General features: G+C 34.7%; 3 protein-coding genes across 3 annotated transcripts; 1 reads left to right on the forward strand and 2 right to left on the reverse strand.

Annotated features, from left to right (window-relative positions):
* Positions 1-302: 302 nt before the first annotated feature.
* LOC114121110 (tigger transposable element-derived protein 6-like) lies at positions 303-1,911 on the reverse strand. The gene has a single exon (XM_027983281.2). The coding sequence runs from the start codon at positions 1,493-1,495 to the stop codon at positions 434-436; it is 1,062 nt and encodes a 353-aa protein (XP_027839082.2). The 5' UTR covers positions 1,496-1,911; the 3' UTR covers positions 303-433.
* A 2,041-nt stretch (positions 1,912-3,952) lies between these two features.
* LOC126549715 (uncharacterized) lies at positions 3,953-10,662 on the reverse strand. Its single transcript, XM_050199824.1, is given in 2 exon segments — positions 3,953-8,461; positions 8,464-10,662. Coding segments are annotated over 2 exon segments (5,196 nt in total). The 5' UTR covers positions 9,182-10,662; the 3' UTR covers positions 3,953-3,983.
* Positions 10,140-18,976, forward strand: LOC126549850 (zinc finger MYM-type protein 1-like). The gene is made up of 3 exons (XM_050200239.1): positions 10,140-10,244; positions 17,007-18,510; positions 18,750-18,976. Exons 1-3 carry the CDS (start codon positions 10,140-10,142, stop codon positions 18,974-18,976), a joined length of 1,836 nt encoding a protein of 611 aa, XP_050056196.1.
* Positions 18,977-19,378: the final 402 nt, after the last annotated feature.

The following is a 19,378-nucleotide window of genomic DNA, read 5'->3' on the forward strand; positions in this document are numbered from 1 at the left end:
AACCGAACCACTGTAAATACTTGTAATAATTACTCGATATCTACTATACAGCAGAGTGTAACTCACATGACCGCTCTTTTTAAGTATTTTTAATGAATAATGAATAATGATAAACACAATACATATTACAAGGTGAATAATTTAAAAAAATATATTAATTTTTATAATCTTACTACAGTAAAACTCGCTTAAGACGCTCTTTAAGGGACCAGCTCTCTAAAACGTCTTATGCGGGAAAGCGTCTTATGAGGGAATGAAACAAAATGATGTGGTTGAAATATCGAGTTTATTTTTTTATTATTAAACATAATTTAATGAGAAATACACTTATAAATTAATTATAATTACAATATACATACATACTTGTATTTTTGTGCTACTGAATTTAATTTAAAAAAATATTATTATTACATACATACTTTATTATTGTTTATTAAAAAAAATGATCTATTTTTGATTGTTTAAGGTTCTGGCAATGTGTTTCAGCAAGAAAGTTTTCTATTTTATTAAGACAACCTAACATTTCTTCGGAATTTTCAACACAGGATAATACTTTCCGAATTTCCGATAAATGTTGCAAACCAGTAGTTATTGTAGGAGTAGATACTGGAAAGTCTTGATCTTCTTCTTCTTGATCGTCGTCTTCTTTCTCATTGTCCACTAAGTTCGTATCAGCGATTATTTCATCTAAAGTCCGAGTGCTAGTGGTTACGAGTTCATCATCTACTGTTGCATAATCAGCAAAGTTTTGCAGAAGCTGAAAGTCCTCTTCTTTTAAAGGTGAGCTATCAGCCTGTTCAAAGTTGTTCAACACACCAAATGCAGCTTTCCGAAAACAGTTTATTATTACATCTGGTTTAATTTCATCCCAAGCGGCACTAATGTAATGTATGGAGTCCAAAACGTTAACTTTAGTTGAAATTTGGTTGGTACTCTCCATGTCTCTCAAGTACCGCTGAACTAACTTTTTTCGGTACTTTTGTTTTATCACTTTAATGATACCCTGATCTAGGGGTTGTAACTTAGATGTAGTATTTGGTGGAAAGAAAACAAGTCTTATATTGGTAGTAGGGATATCTTTAGGGTGAGCCGAACAATTGTCGACGAATAGAATAATTTTTCTCTTTTGTTTACCGAAAAATGCATCTAGCTGTTGAATCCAGTTCATGAATAGTATTCCTGTCATCCAAGCACGACTTTGAGCAAGGTATTCACATGGAAACGTACGAACATTTTTGAAACAGCGAGGAGACCTACTTTTTCCAATGACGACCAACTTCAATTTATGGGTTCCGGTAGAATTTGTACATACTAAAACCGTGAGACGTTCCTTGCTCAACTTTCCACCATGGCATGTCTCATTTTTAAAAACAAAAGACTTATCTGGCATAAGCTTAAAAAACAATCCGAATTCATCTGCGTTGTATACATCGTCAGGAGCATAGTCACGCAGTAATGAAGGCAACACGTTATTTTTCCATGAAGCTATCATCATTATTAACAGATTCAGCCTCACCTGAAATTTGCCGGTACACAATGCTATGCCTACTCCGAAATCTATCCAGCCAACCAGTCGATCCACTAAATTCGGTTAAGTTGAGACGTGCGGCAATCTCCATCGCCTTTTCCGTGATTATACCTCCATTTATTGGATAATTTAAACTACGAGCTTGTTGAAACCACTCCAATAAAATATTTTCCAACTCTTCATACTTGCCGTGTTTTAATTTTTGTCGTTTGCTGCCACCTAACAAGCTGCTTTGTTCTATTTCACGTCTGTTTTTCAATAAAGTTCTTAAAGTGGAAGGAGGTATCCCCAGTTCATTAGCAATATCTTTTTGTTTTTTTTTCTCAGCCAATCCTTCATCGTACTTTTTCAAAATGTTGAGTTTGTCCGAAATCGATAGCGCTTTACGTTTTATACCACTAGCCATAACGAAATTACGGTTATACACATGCGAACGAACAGCACTTACTAAATCTCATAAGACGATGAAATACAGTAAAACTGTTATAATAAGTAATGATAAAATAGGTATAGCGATAAAATAAAACGATAAGAACACGTATAATACTAAAAATTCTATTTTTATTTTCACAAAACTACTAAAATTTATCGTAATCTGCTGAAAAAAGAGCGTTTTACCCAATTAGACAGAGAAAAACTGAGCGTATTAACAGGTGATTTTTACATTTACTAGTATAGGAAATGTCTAGGGACCGACTAAAAACAGCGTCTTAAGCGAGAGCGTCTTAAGCGAGTTTTACTGTATTTGCTACAAAACAAAATCAAAAAATAATCATTCAGTATTTCAATTCAAATAAAAATACATAATTGATGTAGATTTATTCACATGACACATTATTTTCAGTATATCTAGGTTAGTTAATATTCTATGAATCAAAAGACACTTACGAACACAGTCGCCTGAAACAAATTTTATAGTATTATATATTATATTTTACATAGTACAATTAACATGATAAAAATAATCATTGTTTCAGCAAAAATTAAACTTATATATAATATGTTATATACCATTTACACGAATTGTGTGCTCTTTGAATGATAAAATTCGATTACTTATTTTATAACTAATTACATATATGTTTTATAACAGTGATGGTATATAGTATAATATACATTGTAATATATTTGTTACTCAATATACCTATAATCAATATAGACCTACATTTGAATCTTTCTAAGTCGAGTTTCCTATGGGTTAATTTATAAATTATTGAATTAAATTTCAAGGAAAATAAAAAATTAATTAAATTTTATTCTAAAATAAACTACTAACATTTATTAGTTATTAATGCACTTATTTAGTGTACATATCAAATTATATTTCATTTTTTTCTAAGAAATTTTAATTTTTCAAGTAAAATGCATATTTTTTGATTTGTTGTGATATTTAAATTATAGCTCATATTTTGGAGTTTTAAAATATTATATATTTTCAAAGATTTTATAAGTTTAAATTAAATCAATCCATAATATATCGTAGTAGAATTTATATTTAATAAAAGAAAAATATATTTTGAGTAATTTAAAAGAAAAACTGCATTACATATGATGCGTACCAAGTCTCAACAAGTATGAGATTGTTGGCCACGCAGTATAACTATACAGGTGTCGGTGACCCTTATGACAAAGTATAACAGAAGAACATGTATATATAATAAAAGACAAATATTGGCGTAAGTGATAATAATAGATAATATTTCAAATAATAATAATTTGGTACAACAGGTTAACGATACTTAAATGCTAGTGTTAGTACCCCGAAGTCACTTAACACAAGATGACGCTAATACAAGGAATAATTGATAATATGGAGTATAATATAATAACAAACAATTATGGTGTGGCGTAAGGCCGACTCACGTAACCGATATGCAGTACGCCTGGGTGGGTATGGAGATGACGATGAACTTGACGCAGATGACGACGATTATATGCTGACGTTTTGATAGAGTGAATGCGACATATGGTGACACAACGGGAACGAACGGTATAGGTATATAATACCGTAGGTGATATACCGAGGTAAAGTATGAGTGACACTGACGACCGCTTAGGGGCTCAAAATGCGTATGGTGGCGCGAGCGTATTCGTACCGAGCGCGTAACATTGACTGGTTCCGCGACAACGCAGAGATAGCTCGGTGGGTCCGTTGTCACCGTGACCTTTGCGACCACCGCGTTGGGTTATATAATAAGTAGGCACTATGCCACTATACATAAATATGAAAGTATACGTAACATGCTCCCCCATTGAAATGCAGGCTTGATTTCAATCTTCGTTCCTGGGACTCCTCATTTTCACGGCTCATCACATACATATATTAATGGTTACGCGGTCATAGTTATATAATAAGAAACCAATATGGAATAATACAAAAAAATAATAAAAATAATAGAAAATAATAATAAATACAGTAATTCACTCAAGGAAGCACGGTTGGAGTTAAGTTAATTTACTTATCAACGGGAAGGATGGCTAATTTGACTATTGGTCGTGTTAGGGTTCCGTGTTCTGTACGAACCGTGGCTACTCGAACCACACCATCCACGCCTGGATGGATTTGTTGTATTCGACCAAGTCTCCACTGTATTGGTGGTTGGTTGGGCATATTTACTAATACTAAATCATCAATCTTGAGGTTCGGTTGGTTTTCATCCCATTTTTTACGGCGTTGCAATGACGATAAATATTCCGTAGACCATCGCTTCCAAAATGACTGGTACATTTGACGGAGAAGTTCCCAACGAGTAAGACGATTTTGGAGCACATGTGTCACATCTAGTTCTGGGATTTCCACCATGGGATGGCCAATAAGGAAGTGGCCGGGGGTTAATGCCCGATAGTCGTTTGGATCAGTAGAAATCGGAGTGATCGGGCGTGAATTGAGTAAGGCTTCGATACGACACGTTAGCGTGGCCATTTCTTCAAATGTCAGACGTTGATTGCCCATTACTCGTTTCAGATGATATTTTGTGGATTTTACAGCCGCCTCCCATAGACCACCGAAATGTGGAGCTGCGGGAGGGTTAAAATGCCACTTACATAATATACTGTTGGAATACGTTGTTTGAGCTGCGGGATCTGACATCATGTGCCGCAATTGTTGATCTGCACCTTTGAAGTTCGTCCCACAATCACTGTAAATGTCGGATGGCGTTCCACGTCGAGCAACAAAACGTTGGAGTGCCGCTAAAAACGAACTCGTCGATAAATCTGATACCACTTCGATGTGTACCGCTTTGACGGCCATACACACGAAAATCGATAAGTAACACTTGATTGATCGTGAATTCTTACGACGGTGTTCGGCTATGACAAAGGGACCAGCGAAGTCAATACCGGTGCGTAAAAATGGTCTGCAAGGAGTTACTCGACTTGCGGGAAGATCAGCCATAATAGGATGAGTAATTGAGGCCCTATGCCGCGCACACACTACACATTTGAAAACGACGTGCCGAATGGAAGATCGGCTAGACATTATCCAATAATGAGCTGCTAGTAACGATGAAATCAACTGTGGTCCGGCATGAAAGTAAGTTAAGTGGAAGTGACGGATAATAAGTGTAGTCAACGCACTTGATTTTGGTAGCAATATCGGATTTTTTGTTTCAGCGGGTAAGGCAGCATGTCGAAGTCGGCCACCAACACGTATAATTTTGTTATCATCAATAAACGGTGCAAGTTGAGCGAGTGAGCGGGGAACTATCTTTGCCGCGGTTGTTTGCAGGACACGTGACAAATTAACAAAATGTAAGGATTGTGTTATACGAATGATTGGTACCATCGCATTTATCACTTCTTCCTGGGAAACAAAATCAGTAACAAATGGTGATGGTAACCGGCGCGCATGGTTTATAAAGCGATAAATGATGACCATGACTCTTTGCATACGGCGCAACGATGAAAAACGTGAGAACCATTCGACTTCATTCTCGGGCAACGTCATTAAGCATGCTTTCGTCGAATCCGAATATTCCGGCAACTGTGAAGCTGGCATGAGTTGGAAACATGTAGTTGGCCAGTCAGATTCAGGCAATTTTAAAAACTGGGGACCTTGCCAATAGAGATGGTGGTTAGGAACTTGAGATGGAAATAGCCCTCTTGATACACAATCTGCGGGATTCGACTCAGAGGCAACATGACGCCATTGGCAATTTGGTATAAGTTCGGCGATCTTGGCAAGTCGGTTTGTCACAAATATTTTAAAACTTGAGTGAGGTGACGTGAGCCAAGATAATACTATGCTAGAGTCTGTCCACGCTTGTATCGCCGAAATTGATATATTATTCCGAAAGGTGTTTATTAAACGATGTAACACTTGTGTCAGCAATAACGCACCGCATAACTCCAAGCGTGGTATCGTTAAAGTTGTTTTTGCCTTTTTTATTTTAGAAGGCGCAACTTTTGACTTAGCGGTTATAAAATGTACCAGTATACGCCCATCTTGATGAATAATGCGCAGATAAACCACGGCACCATAACCCTTTTCCGATGCATCAGCGAAACCGATGAGCTGTGCGCTACAAGGTTCGTTCGTGGAAATATGACGACAAATCTTGATACTTGAAACCATATGCAACTCCGAAGAATATTGTTCCCATAAGTCAGATAAATTTGGTGGCAATTTATCGTCCCAATTAAGGCCGCCTTGCCAGAGTAATTGCATGAAGCACTTGGCCCAGAATATCATAGGAGCAAGAGCCCCAAGAGGATCGTATAGTTTTGCAATTGTTGACAACACTGATCTTTTTGTATAAATTGGAGGTATTGATGAAGTATGATAACTAAACGTATCAGTGGCTGGTTGCCAATGCAATCCAAGTATTTTTATTCCAACATCATCCTTAGGATCGAATGATAAGCTATTAACTTGATCGTCAAGAGGAATCTTAGACAGGAGTTCTGTAGAATTGGACGACCATTTTTTAAGTTCAAAACCACCTCGAAGTAGTAGCTGTGTGACCTCATCTTGTAATTTAAGTAAGTCTGTGATACTATTACGACCAGTAAGGATATCATCTACATATGTCTGTGTTGACAAAACATCCCTCGTTGACGGGTAAAGATGTCCGTCGTTTTGTTCTAATTCATGCAGCACACGAATCGCTTGAAACGGAGACGACGTGAGTCCGTAAGTAATTGTCGTAAGTTCGTAGTCACGTAGCGGTTCTAATGGTGTTGCACGCCAAAATATGTGCTGGTATTGACAATCTTCTGTATTAATTTTTATTTGGCGGTACATTTTACAAATGTCTGCTGTAAATATGTAGTGATTGAAACGACAGCGGTGTAGCAAATCAGTTATATCTGTTTGTAGTTTGGGGCCAACATGGAGCAGATCGTTCAAGGACTTCCCTGAAGATGACTTGGCAGAGGCGTCGAATACTACTCGGAGTTTCATTTTTGCTCCATTTCGCTTAACCACTGCATGATGCGGAATATAGTATTTTCCCGGCCTTGACGCGAGTTTCATATGACCTAACTGTTCGTACTCCAACATAAATAACCGATAATGGTCGTATACCAACGGGTCTTTCAGCAGTTTGCGTTCCAAGTTATAGAACCTCGATATCGCCATATCATGCGAGTTACCGAGACAAGATGCATCGTTGTTAAATGGTAATGCTAGTGAAAACCTACCCGTACTGTCTCGAGTTGTCGTACGAAGAAAATGGTCTTCACACTGTTGGTCGATTGTAAACAAGTTATTTGTATTTACGGGCTCTTCGACGGTCCAAAACTGTTGTATTAAATGGTCTATCGAAGGCTCCGGCGCTAGCAACAAGGATACGGGCGGAGTATGTGAGTCAACACAGGATTGGCCCACTATAATCCATCCTAAATGTGTTTCGAATGCGGACGGACAATTTGGTGTGTGTAATACCTGACAAGATGGTCCGAGTATGTATGGATATATATCCGCGCCCAACAGGAAGTCAATTTGACCGGGTACATCGAAGTACGGATCTGCAAACAATAACTGTGAGTAGGTGGTACGAATTTTACTAGGTAGTTGGACGGTTGGCATCGGCCCGGTTATCCTAGATAAAATTACAGGTTCACAATAAATTTCGGGCGTGGCGGAATGGCGTGGTATTATAGTACACTTAGTTGATCCCTTGGTCGTGGATACTGACATTTGGGACAACCCCATTACCGCGGTATTACTATGGCAACGTTTAATGCACAATCGTGCTACGCAAGCAGTAGTGATTACGGATATTTGTGATCCTGTGTCAATGAGCACACGGACGGGAGATAACTGTCCACAATTATTACGTATGCGTATAACGGCTGTACCAAGTACTACGTTTGTTTTCGAGCTTGATGTCCCCACAAACGGCGTACTGCCAACCGTATCGGATACAATTGGTGTAGACATAGCGGAGGGCAGAGGTATGGATTGGCTAACACCGATACCCCTATTCGTAGGAGATGAATTCTTCCGCGCTTGTGCTGTATCCATGTGCAGTAATGAGTGGTGTTTGGACGCACAGTGGCGGCAAGTGTATGTAGACTTACATTCTGACGTTTTATGGGACGTACCTAAGCAATTTGTACACACGCGGTTTGTTTTCACAAGGCGAAAACGTTGTTTCACGTTTTGCTGTAAAAATTTTGGACACTGGTACAACATATGGGTTGATTTACACAACACACATTTTAATGATTCCGTGGTTGATGAAGTAGCTAATGATACTTTTGGTTTAGGATGGGTTTTGTGTCCGGTATTAGTGCTTGACACTTGATACGAATTTTGTAACACTTGGCAGCGAATCTGTACGAAATCTGCCAACATATCAAATGTAGGTACGTCCGCGGCGTGATATTCAAATTCGAATGCTTGGCGAGTAACGGGATCTAGTACACGAGATGCAATATAAAACATAAAAAAACCTGGGAAATCGTCAATTTCAAGTGCCTTTATGCTGATATATTTTCTTGGAATGTAGTTAAAAAATGCTTTAACTCCCCGAGAGATTCGGTTTTCATGGGAGAAATTCGAAATAGTGCATCCATGTGTGCACCTAAAAGGACACGTTTATTGTCGAAGCGATCGTTCAAACTTTGCCATACAATTGGATAATTAGCGTCGGTTAACGGAACTGATTTAACCGTTGTAGCCGCTGAACCAGATACGGCGGACAACAGATAATGGAATTTTTGAATCTGTGATAACTGACTATTATCATGCACTAACGACGTAAAGGTATCACGGAAAGATCGCCATTGTATAATTTGTCCATCGAACGACGGTAATTGTATCTTTGGTAATTGAATATTATGTGTCGTAGGAGTTGGAGTAATATTACGATTGTTTATGCCAAGTTCAACACTAATAGCCTTAATAGCGTAATAGTGGTCCAATGCGATTTTCCCTACCGGATTGTGTACTGTCGGAAATTCACTATCGCGGTCGAGTTCGATAAGCTGGTCTAAAATAGCATCTTGATATAAACGGACATCAGTTATTAAGATTTCAATGTCGTCTATTCGCGGTTGTAGTATCGAAATTCCGGACTCGTCGGTTTTAGCAGTATTCACAAGACCCATTAGAATTGAAAATTGCTCGACAGCTTGATCGCGTTTAATAATATTCCGTTTTAATGCACGTTCGAATCGTTCTCGGTCGCCTGCACTCAGAGACATAATGAAAATTTAATTTTAAATGATTTAATAAAATGTATAAAATTGATTAAATCTTTGTTTTAAATTTTGTATGTATCTGGTAATAGACATTAAATAGCAACACTATGTGTTAGGCTATATCGTATTTTGTTTATGTTTTATGACCGTAACGCGATTCGTAAATTGAATATCGTAATTGCAGTCGGTGCGGAGATAACTTGTTACAAATACACGACTAATTAAATTAAGACCGGTAGCAGTTACCGATGATTAAATATACCTGGACACCGGTGCTAGATAGCGATTGATAGTTCAAAGTCCAAATGTTCGTGCGGCGACAGCGGAGATAACCCGCAACGATAACTATCGACACTCGTAATTACCTAATATGGAATATGAATATCTGTATATTGTTGAACTTAATGATAAATTGTAGCATTCAGGAATCGTTGTACGATTGTACTTTACGACTGCTGTGAATGTACAGCCACTATTATTAACTAGACCAAAATATCGTAGCCAGTAGATATGGGGAATTGACCAGGATATACAGCGTGATTACAATGTTAACTAAATTAATTACCAAATAAATATAAATTTTTCCCCGTTTTAACGAAATAAAACACTAACAAATACAAGTAAACTCTTCCTTCGCCTGTAAGGGATCACGATCCGGTTCGAAGGACCATATGATGCGTACCAAGTCTCAACAAGTATGAGATTGTTGGCCACGCAGTATAACTATACAGGTGTCGGTGACCCTTATGACAAAGTATAACAGAAGAACATGTATATATAATAAAAGACAAATATTGGCGTAAGTGATAATAATAGATAATATTTCAAATAATAATAATTTGGTACAACAGGTTAACGATACTTAAATGCTAGTGTTAGTACCCCGAAGTCACTTAACACAAGATGACGCTAATACAAGGAATAATTGATAATATGGAGTATAATATAATAACAAACAATTATGGTGTGGCGTAAGGCCGACTCACGTAACCGATATGCAGTACGCCTGGGTGGGTATGGAGATGACGATGAACTTGACGCAGATGACGACGATTATATGCTGACGGTTTGATAGAGTGAATGCGACATATGGTGACACAACGGGAACGAACGGTATAGGTATATAATACCGTAGGTGATATACCGAGGTAAAGTATGAGTGACACTGACGACCGCTTAGGGGCTCAAAATGCGTATGGTGGCGCGAGCGTATTCGTACCGAGCGCGTAACATTGACTGGTTCCGCGACAACGCAGAGATAGCTCGGTGGGTCCGTTGTCACCGTGACCTTTGCGACCACCGCGTTGGGTTATATAATAAGTAGGCACTATGCCACTATACATAAATATGAAAGTATACGTAACAACATACATGAATCAAATATACTGATGATAGTAAAACCAAGTAATGAAAAATAAACCAACGTATTAAATTTAACCATCTTTGTAGACTTAGAAATTTGATAAAAGTAAGACCAGTCGTGAACAAAGTACCTATTCAGAATAACTTATTACAAATGTTGAAGGTATAACGAAGACTTTAAAAAAAAAAAAAAACAATAACAACATTTAGATGTTGAAATACGTGGTCTACGTAACCTAACACCTTATTTGAATAACAGTCTGTATACAGACGCATACGAGTACATATTTTCATCCAATGCAAAACAAATACCTATAATATTTGTTGCCGTGAAGTTAGCCTTTAATTTTTTAGGTTCTTTTGTTTTTTTTTTTGAAATGTCGAAACTTTAAAATCTAATACAAGATTTCTTATAATTTTTTATTATTATAGTTAAAAAAAAAATCAAAAATCGTTGGTCACAATTATTTTCTGAGAGTTTAAAGTTAAAATGTTTACGAAATATGTCAAAACCACGAAAATTTGCAAATGATTTTGTAGTTGAAAATTTTTATTATTTGTATAAGAGGTTAAAAAATTCAACACAAAGTTTTCCATAAAGTTTCCTTCAAATAACTATAAAGAAAACACGATCGTCATTATAGGAAAATCTGTTATGAGTGTCTGAATTTTAAAGTTTTACGAAATCGCGTAAGGATAAAAATTTATCCTCAAACGATTTTAAATATTTATTGTTAAACAAAAAGTATAAGTTGTAGATACTGTTGAAACTTCAACCTGTTACTAAGATCGGAATTTTCTTTACATAATTTAATTTTTGGGTATTCGGGTCATTAAAGATACCTAACCCGTTACTCGTTACACGTTTTTACCTTGAGCAGATAGACTTCGTGTTCGGATGACATATTAAGTTGAATAATTATCCGTTCGTTCTGTTTTCCCTTATCAATAGCAACCTATGCGTGCCTTTGTGTCCGTGTATGTCAGTGCTGTTATGGTTATACCGCGTAACATACTGTTATGATGTACCATAGCCGGGATGACCAAAATTCACGTCTCGTATTCGCCATCCACTCGACTGTTGTAGACGTTGAAATTAAGAAAGTTAATACGCACACACTTATCGTCGTCTTCAAATTGTGCGTTTACGTGCTTAGTCAGTGACACGATTTTATAGATTTCCAATGTTTACTTCATAAAGCCAATTCATATAAATTGTAAAATCTAGATATTATATTAGATAAGGCCCTACATAAGGAGCAATGTACCATGTCGATAGACAGAAATCATTATAGTGGGGAATCGTAAGTTTCTACTCTAGCCCTTTGTTGACCAGTCTAAGAAATAAAATTATTTTTCCATTTTTTTTTTTGCAGAAATACATGATAATTGACCTATTGATAAATAAGTACACCTTAAAAAAATTTTTTTAGCCCAAATTACAGTTAAGTACTTGGTACTTAGAAGTACCGTTGGTCAGTTTAACATTTTGATCGTGGTACTAAAATGTACTGTTGGTCATTTAGTACATTTTTTTTAACATACAATACATACAAATCAAAAATTTATTTTTGCAAGATAATTTTTTAAAATTGTAATATTATGTTTGGGTTCTAAATAATACAAATATATCAAAGTATGCATATGCATTTGATATAATAACGAATATTTAAAATCTTATACACATGATAACTATTTTATTTTTAATTAATACTTTTTAATTAAGTACTCTTAGTCTAGAGCAGAGATTCCCAACCAGGGTGCCGCGAAATTATTTGAAATATTTTTTTAGAAAAAACAATTTCATTAAAAATATAGCACTGTGAGTAATAAAACGGACCATAATAATATAAAACCTATCGTGTTTCATATATTTTGTAGAAATATTACGATGTTCGATCTATTTTAATGTTCATACACTAGTTTCATTGCTATCGCTTCGATGTCTTGTGCTTTTATCTTATCTTAATTTTTGTAAAACATGTATCGACAAAAGTAATTTAATAATATAGGTATTCTAACAATTTCAGTACAATCAATCTGGTTTTAGTCATCATTGCGAAACATATATATTTCAGTCGTGTCTAGATATTTTATAATTTTATATAAATAAATTTTAGTTAAAATAATGGATAAATTTATTGTTAAAAAACGAAAATTAAATCAAGACGAAATTTCAACTAACCATAATATTGAATCAACATCTGGTGAATCAAATCAAGCTAGTTTTAGTTTTACTGGTTTAAATAAAATACGTTTATATAATATTAGTTACTTAGGGGTCTGGGTCGAAATCCCGACTATTGTAATCCCGACATGTAAAATCCCGACAAATCACAATACCGAAAGTTTAAAATACCGACAAATCACAATAACCACATTTTCGCCATACATTATGATGTTTACAAATAAGTAGTATATTATTGATGACAAAATAATTTTTGTATTTATACTAATTATGTTTGTATTCTTGAGCAAGCCTGGAGAATTTGCCTCTGATATATTACTATATCGTGTATTGTAAAATGTTACCACAATTTATTTCATTTTAAACTCACAAATTCAAGTCGAAACATAAGTATCTAATTACTTAATGAATAATAAACTTTTACCAATATAAAATAAATAAAAACAAATAGGGTCTTGTTAAATATTTTTATATTGTATCCACTGTATGTTGTGTTTTTTAAGTGTGTCATTTCTTTGTACATTAAATTCATTATTTCAAATTGATGATATTTTAAGCATATTTTGAACCTATACTCCGCGCACGATAAGATGATGACCAGGCGGCCGACCTTTTTTCGTCCGTTTCGCGCAGCTGGTTTTTCATTGGTTAGGTAAACAAAAGCGGGTCGGGCCGCCAAGGCGAGTGGTGCGCCGGTGCGGTGGAGAAACTGGTTTTGGATGCGCGCCTGGTCATCATCTTATCGTGCGCGGAGTATAGAAATATTTAATAACGTCAATTACTTGGAAAATGTTTGGATGGGGTGTATACAATTATAAATAGGGCTGGGATTTTGATGCAAATGCATGTTTTTTTCTAGTGTTTCAAAACGTTGCTCCGTAAGTATAAAATGTGTTTTGGGTGATGCTGATTAATTTAAAGTAATTTTTATTTTGAATTTTTTTACATTTTTTGTCAAAATTAACCTTAAATGCATTTTTAGGGTATTTTTGGAAGATTTTAGGGAATTTTCTTAGTTTTTAGAGCATTTTTCACAATTTGTTCATAAAATGAACGAAAATTATTGCGATTAACAAGATATTTTCGGCAAACTGCTGACGCGCGACGGTACGATTTATAAATTATATAGCACAACAATCGATTATCGTCGATAACAATTTTAGTATAATTATAATATAATTTTATCATAGCTAGGACTTTCCTCTTAAATTATCGCTGTTATATACCTATTGGGTAGTATGTACTAGCAAAAACAAGTTAAAATATTAAACAATTTTTTTTTAATTATTATTTTTAAATGAATGATTAAGAAAATAGAAATACAACAAAACAAAACAAGTAACAACATAAAATAACAAAAAATTAATTATATAATTTTTTTAAACATTTTTTATTAAGCCTTAATAAATATAAATACATTTTCATATTGCATTTTTTGAGTTTTTTAAGTCATTTTTGCATTTTTTAAGGGCATTTTTTTTAGATTATTTAGGGCATTAAAATCCCAGCCATAATTATAAATTATAATTAAAGTGAAATGTTTTTGGATCATTTGTTATAGGTGATGAATCGGAAAAAGATTCTGCTACTCAAAAAGAAGGAAAATGAAAATCTTCTGATACGTTATTATGCAAAACATTGTCAGCAAAGTGAATAACGTGTTTTATAATAGGAGAAATAGACATCAATTAGTAGTCATCTCCAACTCACAGGAACAATACACAGACACGAATAATATTGAAAAAATAATTCAGTGTGAACGGAGTGATGAATGTATTGATTTTACAATGATGTATGTTTTTTTTTTTTGTGTGTGTGTCTGTGTACAGCATAACTAGTCGAAATAATTCTTCAATTTCAAACTTCGAGGCTATATTCCGATGGTAAAATTAATATTTTTTGTTCACTATAGTTGTCAAAAGTAAACATTTTCCAACAGTTTTCAAAAAAATTGATCAAAACAAAAAAAAAAAGTGACGGAAAAAAGGGAATTTTTACTCAAAACCAGTTTTTGACAAAGTCGAATTTTTTGTATGGTTGTAACTCAAAAACAAATCACTGTAAATACTTGGAATTTTCGTATGTTGTTCGGCTAGGGCGCACAATCCGTTTGGGCCTTACGCGGACGCTGTACGTAAGTTATTGAACGCGCTACGGCGGTTCAAAAAATCCGCCCCCTTAAGCGCTCTGTATATATCGGCGCTTTGGCACACTCCGTATAGCCTTGATCGTAATATTCAAATTATGCAAATTAAGTTGCAAGGCCGTTTGCAAAAGCTGGCACGTGGCAACCGAAATAACATAATATTGTGAAATTACATGTTGTACTCACCGACGATGGGCGGCCATGTATTTCTTAAGGCGGAACACGAAAACGGACCCCACAGGGCGGGTTTTATACCTGCCGACCCAAAACCGACACCGGCAGGTGCGCGCACTTTTTATACAAATAACGGGTCCGAAAACACCCGAAAAAGTCAAGTACGAAAATGCAAATAACTTAAAAAAGCGTGTCAGTACATAATACAATAGCACGACAAAGAACGCACTGCGAAAGTCGCAAGAACTCGGTTATAATCATTGATATTTATGGAATGAGTACAGATATATTATTACTATATTGCAGCGTTTCTCAACCAGGGGGTCGCAGGCACCTTGACTAGGGGTCGCGTAGGTCAAAATTAAAAAAGTCAAGTGGCACTCGGGGACTGCCGCGATAAAGCTATTGCAGTATTGCATATAACACGAAATAAGAAGTTAATACAATTTAATAAAAAGAAAAATAATATTAATATAATATAATATTATAAAATATAGGTATAATATATAATATAATATTATTATATTATTATATTTTATTATTAAACTGTATATCGTCGCTGAAACTGCAACACCGTATATCTCAAGATTTGATTGACAAAATGCATTTGTTTTGTTGGTAGATAACAGTGAATAATATTAAACTAAAATAATAAATAAATGATAACGATTATTATTATTATTATTTATTTTCCCCGTTTTTGTAACATTACGATGATAACGGGTAACGGTCACGCTTTTTCGTTACGAAAAATATATTTTCAGTCACCATGCCTGCGATAAAAGCTATGCAATAGCTTAATAAAAATAAAAAAAAAAAACGATAACGCAGCATGTCTCATACACTGTGTAATTTTATGGCTGCATGTTACTTGCGTCCCAAAAAAAAATATATTTTTCAGGTAGTAAATTTAACCGGTTAGTTGCGTCCCGTTTTGGGGGACGCAAGTCAGCCATATTATTATCATCGATATTATCTTCAAAAATCATTAAAATCGATAATATCGTGTCACTAAAATCGATAATTCATAAATTGTACTGTAATAGTATATTATATTAATAACTTAATTAATACATATGTCTTAATTAATAGCGTTAATACTCAAAAGAAAGATTATAGAAAAAAAAACATTTAAAATTAGATTACTTAAATAAACAAATTAAAAGTTTTAAAAAAACGATATTTCACCATTAAATTTTATAATTAACGTTTCATTTAAATTTCAACCAATATAATAATTCATAACATATGATTTTTTTATTATTTTTTATTATATTATACTATATTTATTATGACAAAATGTATAACATAAATTTTTATATTATTATTATTGCAATTGAATTGAACTGATAATTTATTATAACCATTTTTATTTGTATTAAATTTGTATCATCAATGTACATTTTTATATCGATTATATCGATATTTTCGGGACGCTAGGTCATAGAAAAAGGTATACCGGGACGCAAATACGCTATGACCTTTTTGAATCTTTTTTTTGCTGGACGCAACTCACCTACTGATAATAATTTCGGACGCAAGTAGTATGCTCCCAATTTTATCATATCGAGATATAAATATATAAATGTATATTATATATGAACCATACATTATTATATCTTTCAAATATATCTGCAAACAATAGCCGCCGACAGCCGACCTTCGATCGCAGATAGCACGGTATGACAATACGGGTCGCCGCGCGGTAGACAGGAGGGGGATTACGGGATTCACAGGTAGTGGTCACGCTTTTTCGTTACGAAAAATTTTTTTTCAGTCACCACACAATAGGTGACCGACATTCTGAAAAAAAATTTACAAGAAAATGCCAAACAAATTTTTTTGTACGAAAAACAAAAAATGGTGAGATCATAAAACGTTCATGGCTCTGTTTTTCTCCTAATAATGGACATGTCTACTGTTTTGTATGTAAACTTTTTTCCCAAACACGTTCTCAGTTTACTCATGGTGGATATTGCGATTGGAAAAATGCTGTAACATGTTTGGTAGAACACGAAATTTCTAAAAACCACCTGAATTCTGTTATTAATTTAGCTGCATGGTCTAGAGAAGTGGGACGTATTGATCAAAAACTGACAAAACAAGCAGACGACGAAGCAAAATCCTGGGGAGAAGTTCTCAGGAGATTGATAAGTGTGATAGTTTTTATTAGTGAAAGGGGCTTAGCATTTAGAGGTGAAAACGAAACTTTTGGGTCTCCAAAAAATGGTAACTACCTAGGAATATTGGAGCTTATTGCAGAGTATGACCATTTTTTAAATGACCGCATAACAAAAAATGGAAACCAAGGAAGTGGCCACACAAACTACTTATCATCGAAGATTTGCGAGGAAATAGTGCAACTAATCGGCAAAAAAGTTTTCAATGAAGTTATTTCTCGAATCAAACACTCAAAGTACTATTCTATATCATTGGACTCAACTCCAGACGAAGGTCACGTTGATCAACTTACTTTGATTTTCAGGTATTTAGAAGAAAACATTCCTGTTGAAAGATTTGTGACATTTATGCCTAACCAAGGCCACAAAGCAAAGGATATGTTTAAAGGCTTGAAAACATTTTTGAAAGAAAATGACTTGGACATAAAGAACTGTCGTGGTGAGTCATACGACAATCCTTCTTCAATGAGTGGAAAGTATAATGGCCTTCAAGCTTTAGTACTTGCAGAAAATAACTTGGCATTATGGGTACCTTGTGCAGGACACTCAATCAATCTCGTAGTGCAAGCTGCTGCTGAGTGCTGTTTGACTGCTGTGAGCTTTTTCGACTTTTTAGAAGAACTTTATGTATATTTCACTGCATCGACCAACAGGTATAAAGTTCTTACAAGTTGTTTAAAAGGAGCAGAAACTGAAAACCCTTTTCTTATACCAAAAAGAACAAAAACAACACTTTGGTCATGCAGAGCAGATGCTACAAAAGCCTTCTTACGTGGATATAAAGAAATAAAAAAAGCACTTTTAGAAATTTCTGAGAATAAAGAAGAATTGGGAAAATCGCGTATTGTTGCTTTAAGTTTATACAACAAAATGTTAAAGATACAGACAGGTCTCTATGCGATATTTTGGAATGATATCTTGGGACAAGTAAACAAAACTAGTGAAACTATACAGAATCCTAGATTAGATGTGAACACAGCTGTTTTAGCAATGAAATCGCTAAGAACCTTCATAGGAAAAAAACGAGATAGCTTTGAAGAATATGTTGTGAAAGTTGCAGATTTGGATGATGCTGTTGAGTACGACAGTGAAACACAGCGTAAGCGTAAAATAAATGTGCGTTTGTCCCCTCTTGACAGTGTCCAAACACCAGAAATTGAGATGAGCTCTTCAAACAAATTTCGAATTCAGAGTTTTTTTCCTGTAATATATCAACTTGAATCTTCATTGCAACAAAGGCTTGAGGCATATGAACTAGTTGATAATCGTTTTGGGTTTTTTTGTAAGTTAGATATACTTGATGATAAAAAGATAATTTTAGCAGCTCAAAATTTAGTAAAATTTTATGATAATGACTTGGACAATCAATTAGGAAATGAACTGATTCAATTCAAGGCTTTTTACCAAGAGTTTCTAAAAGATGATGATGGAAAAATGATGAAGTTATATCTCGGGAAAGATGGATGTACCAGTTTCTAATCGAACAAAATGTAAAAGATTATTTTCCTAATATTGAGGTAGCTTTAAGAATGTACCTGTCACTTATGGTCACTAACAGCAGTGGAGAAAGATCTTTTTCAAAATTAAAGTTGATCAAAAACCGTCTACGAACATCCATGACCGTAGAAAGGCTCAACACGTTAGCTCTACTTAGCATTGAGAGTGACATTTTAAGGCAAATAAATTATGAAGATATTATAAGTGATTTCATTAATACAAAGTTAAGACGTAAACTGATTAAAGTTTAGACCTTTTAATTTAATTTTTATTATTTATTAAGCTATATTATAATTATTATGTTGTGAATTTAATTACTAGTTACTACCGTTGTAATATTAATAAAGAGTGTTGAATAAATTTTTAACTACTATGTGGTAATTGAATCCACACTTTAATACTATATAAACTAGAAGTGTTAAAGTTGCACTACCCACGATTTTGGGTAGAAAATTATTAGAAAATGTTTTAGAGAAGGCTTAGTTTCTCTATTTGTGTGTATGACCTTCCTATTTTCTAAAAAGTTTCTGGTAGGGCCCACACCACAAATGAGCTTAGGGGCCTACAAATCCTAAATCCGGCCCTGTCTGTGGTATTAACTATTTCGAATATTATATTACTATAAACGTTGAGCAACAGTGTAAGTGCAACAC

This window comes from Aphis gossypii, chromosome 2, assembly GCF_020184175.1.
Source record: "Aphis gossypii isolate Hap1 chromosome 2, ASM2018417v2, whole genome shotgun sequence".
Taxonomy (NCBI): domain Eukaryota; kingdom Metazoa; phylum Arthropoda; class Insecta; order Hemiptera; family Aphididae; genus Aphis; species Aphis gossypii.

Coding starts and splice junctions, on each gene's coding strand:
- LOC114121110 (XM_027983281.2), bottom strand. CDS start 1,495: ATGATGATAGCTTCATGGAAAAATAACGTGTTGCCTTCATTACTGCGT.
- LOC126549850 (XM_050200239.1), top strand. CDS start 10,140: ATGGTGTGGCGTAAGGCCGACTCACGTAACCGATATGCAGTACGCCTG. Junction 10,245..17,006: donor ACGACGATTATATGCTGACG/GTTTGATAGAGT, acceptor ACACGTTCTCAG/TTTACTCATGGTGGATATTG. Junction 18,511..18,749: donor TAATCGTTTTGGGTTTTTTT/GTAAGTTAGATA, acceptor ATATTGAGGTAG/CTTTAAGAATGTACCTGTCA.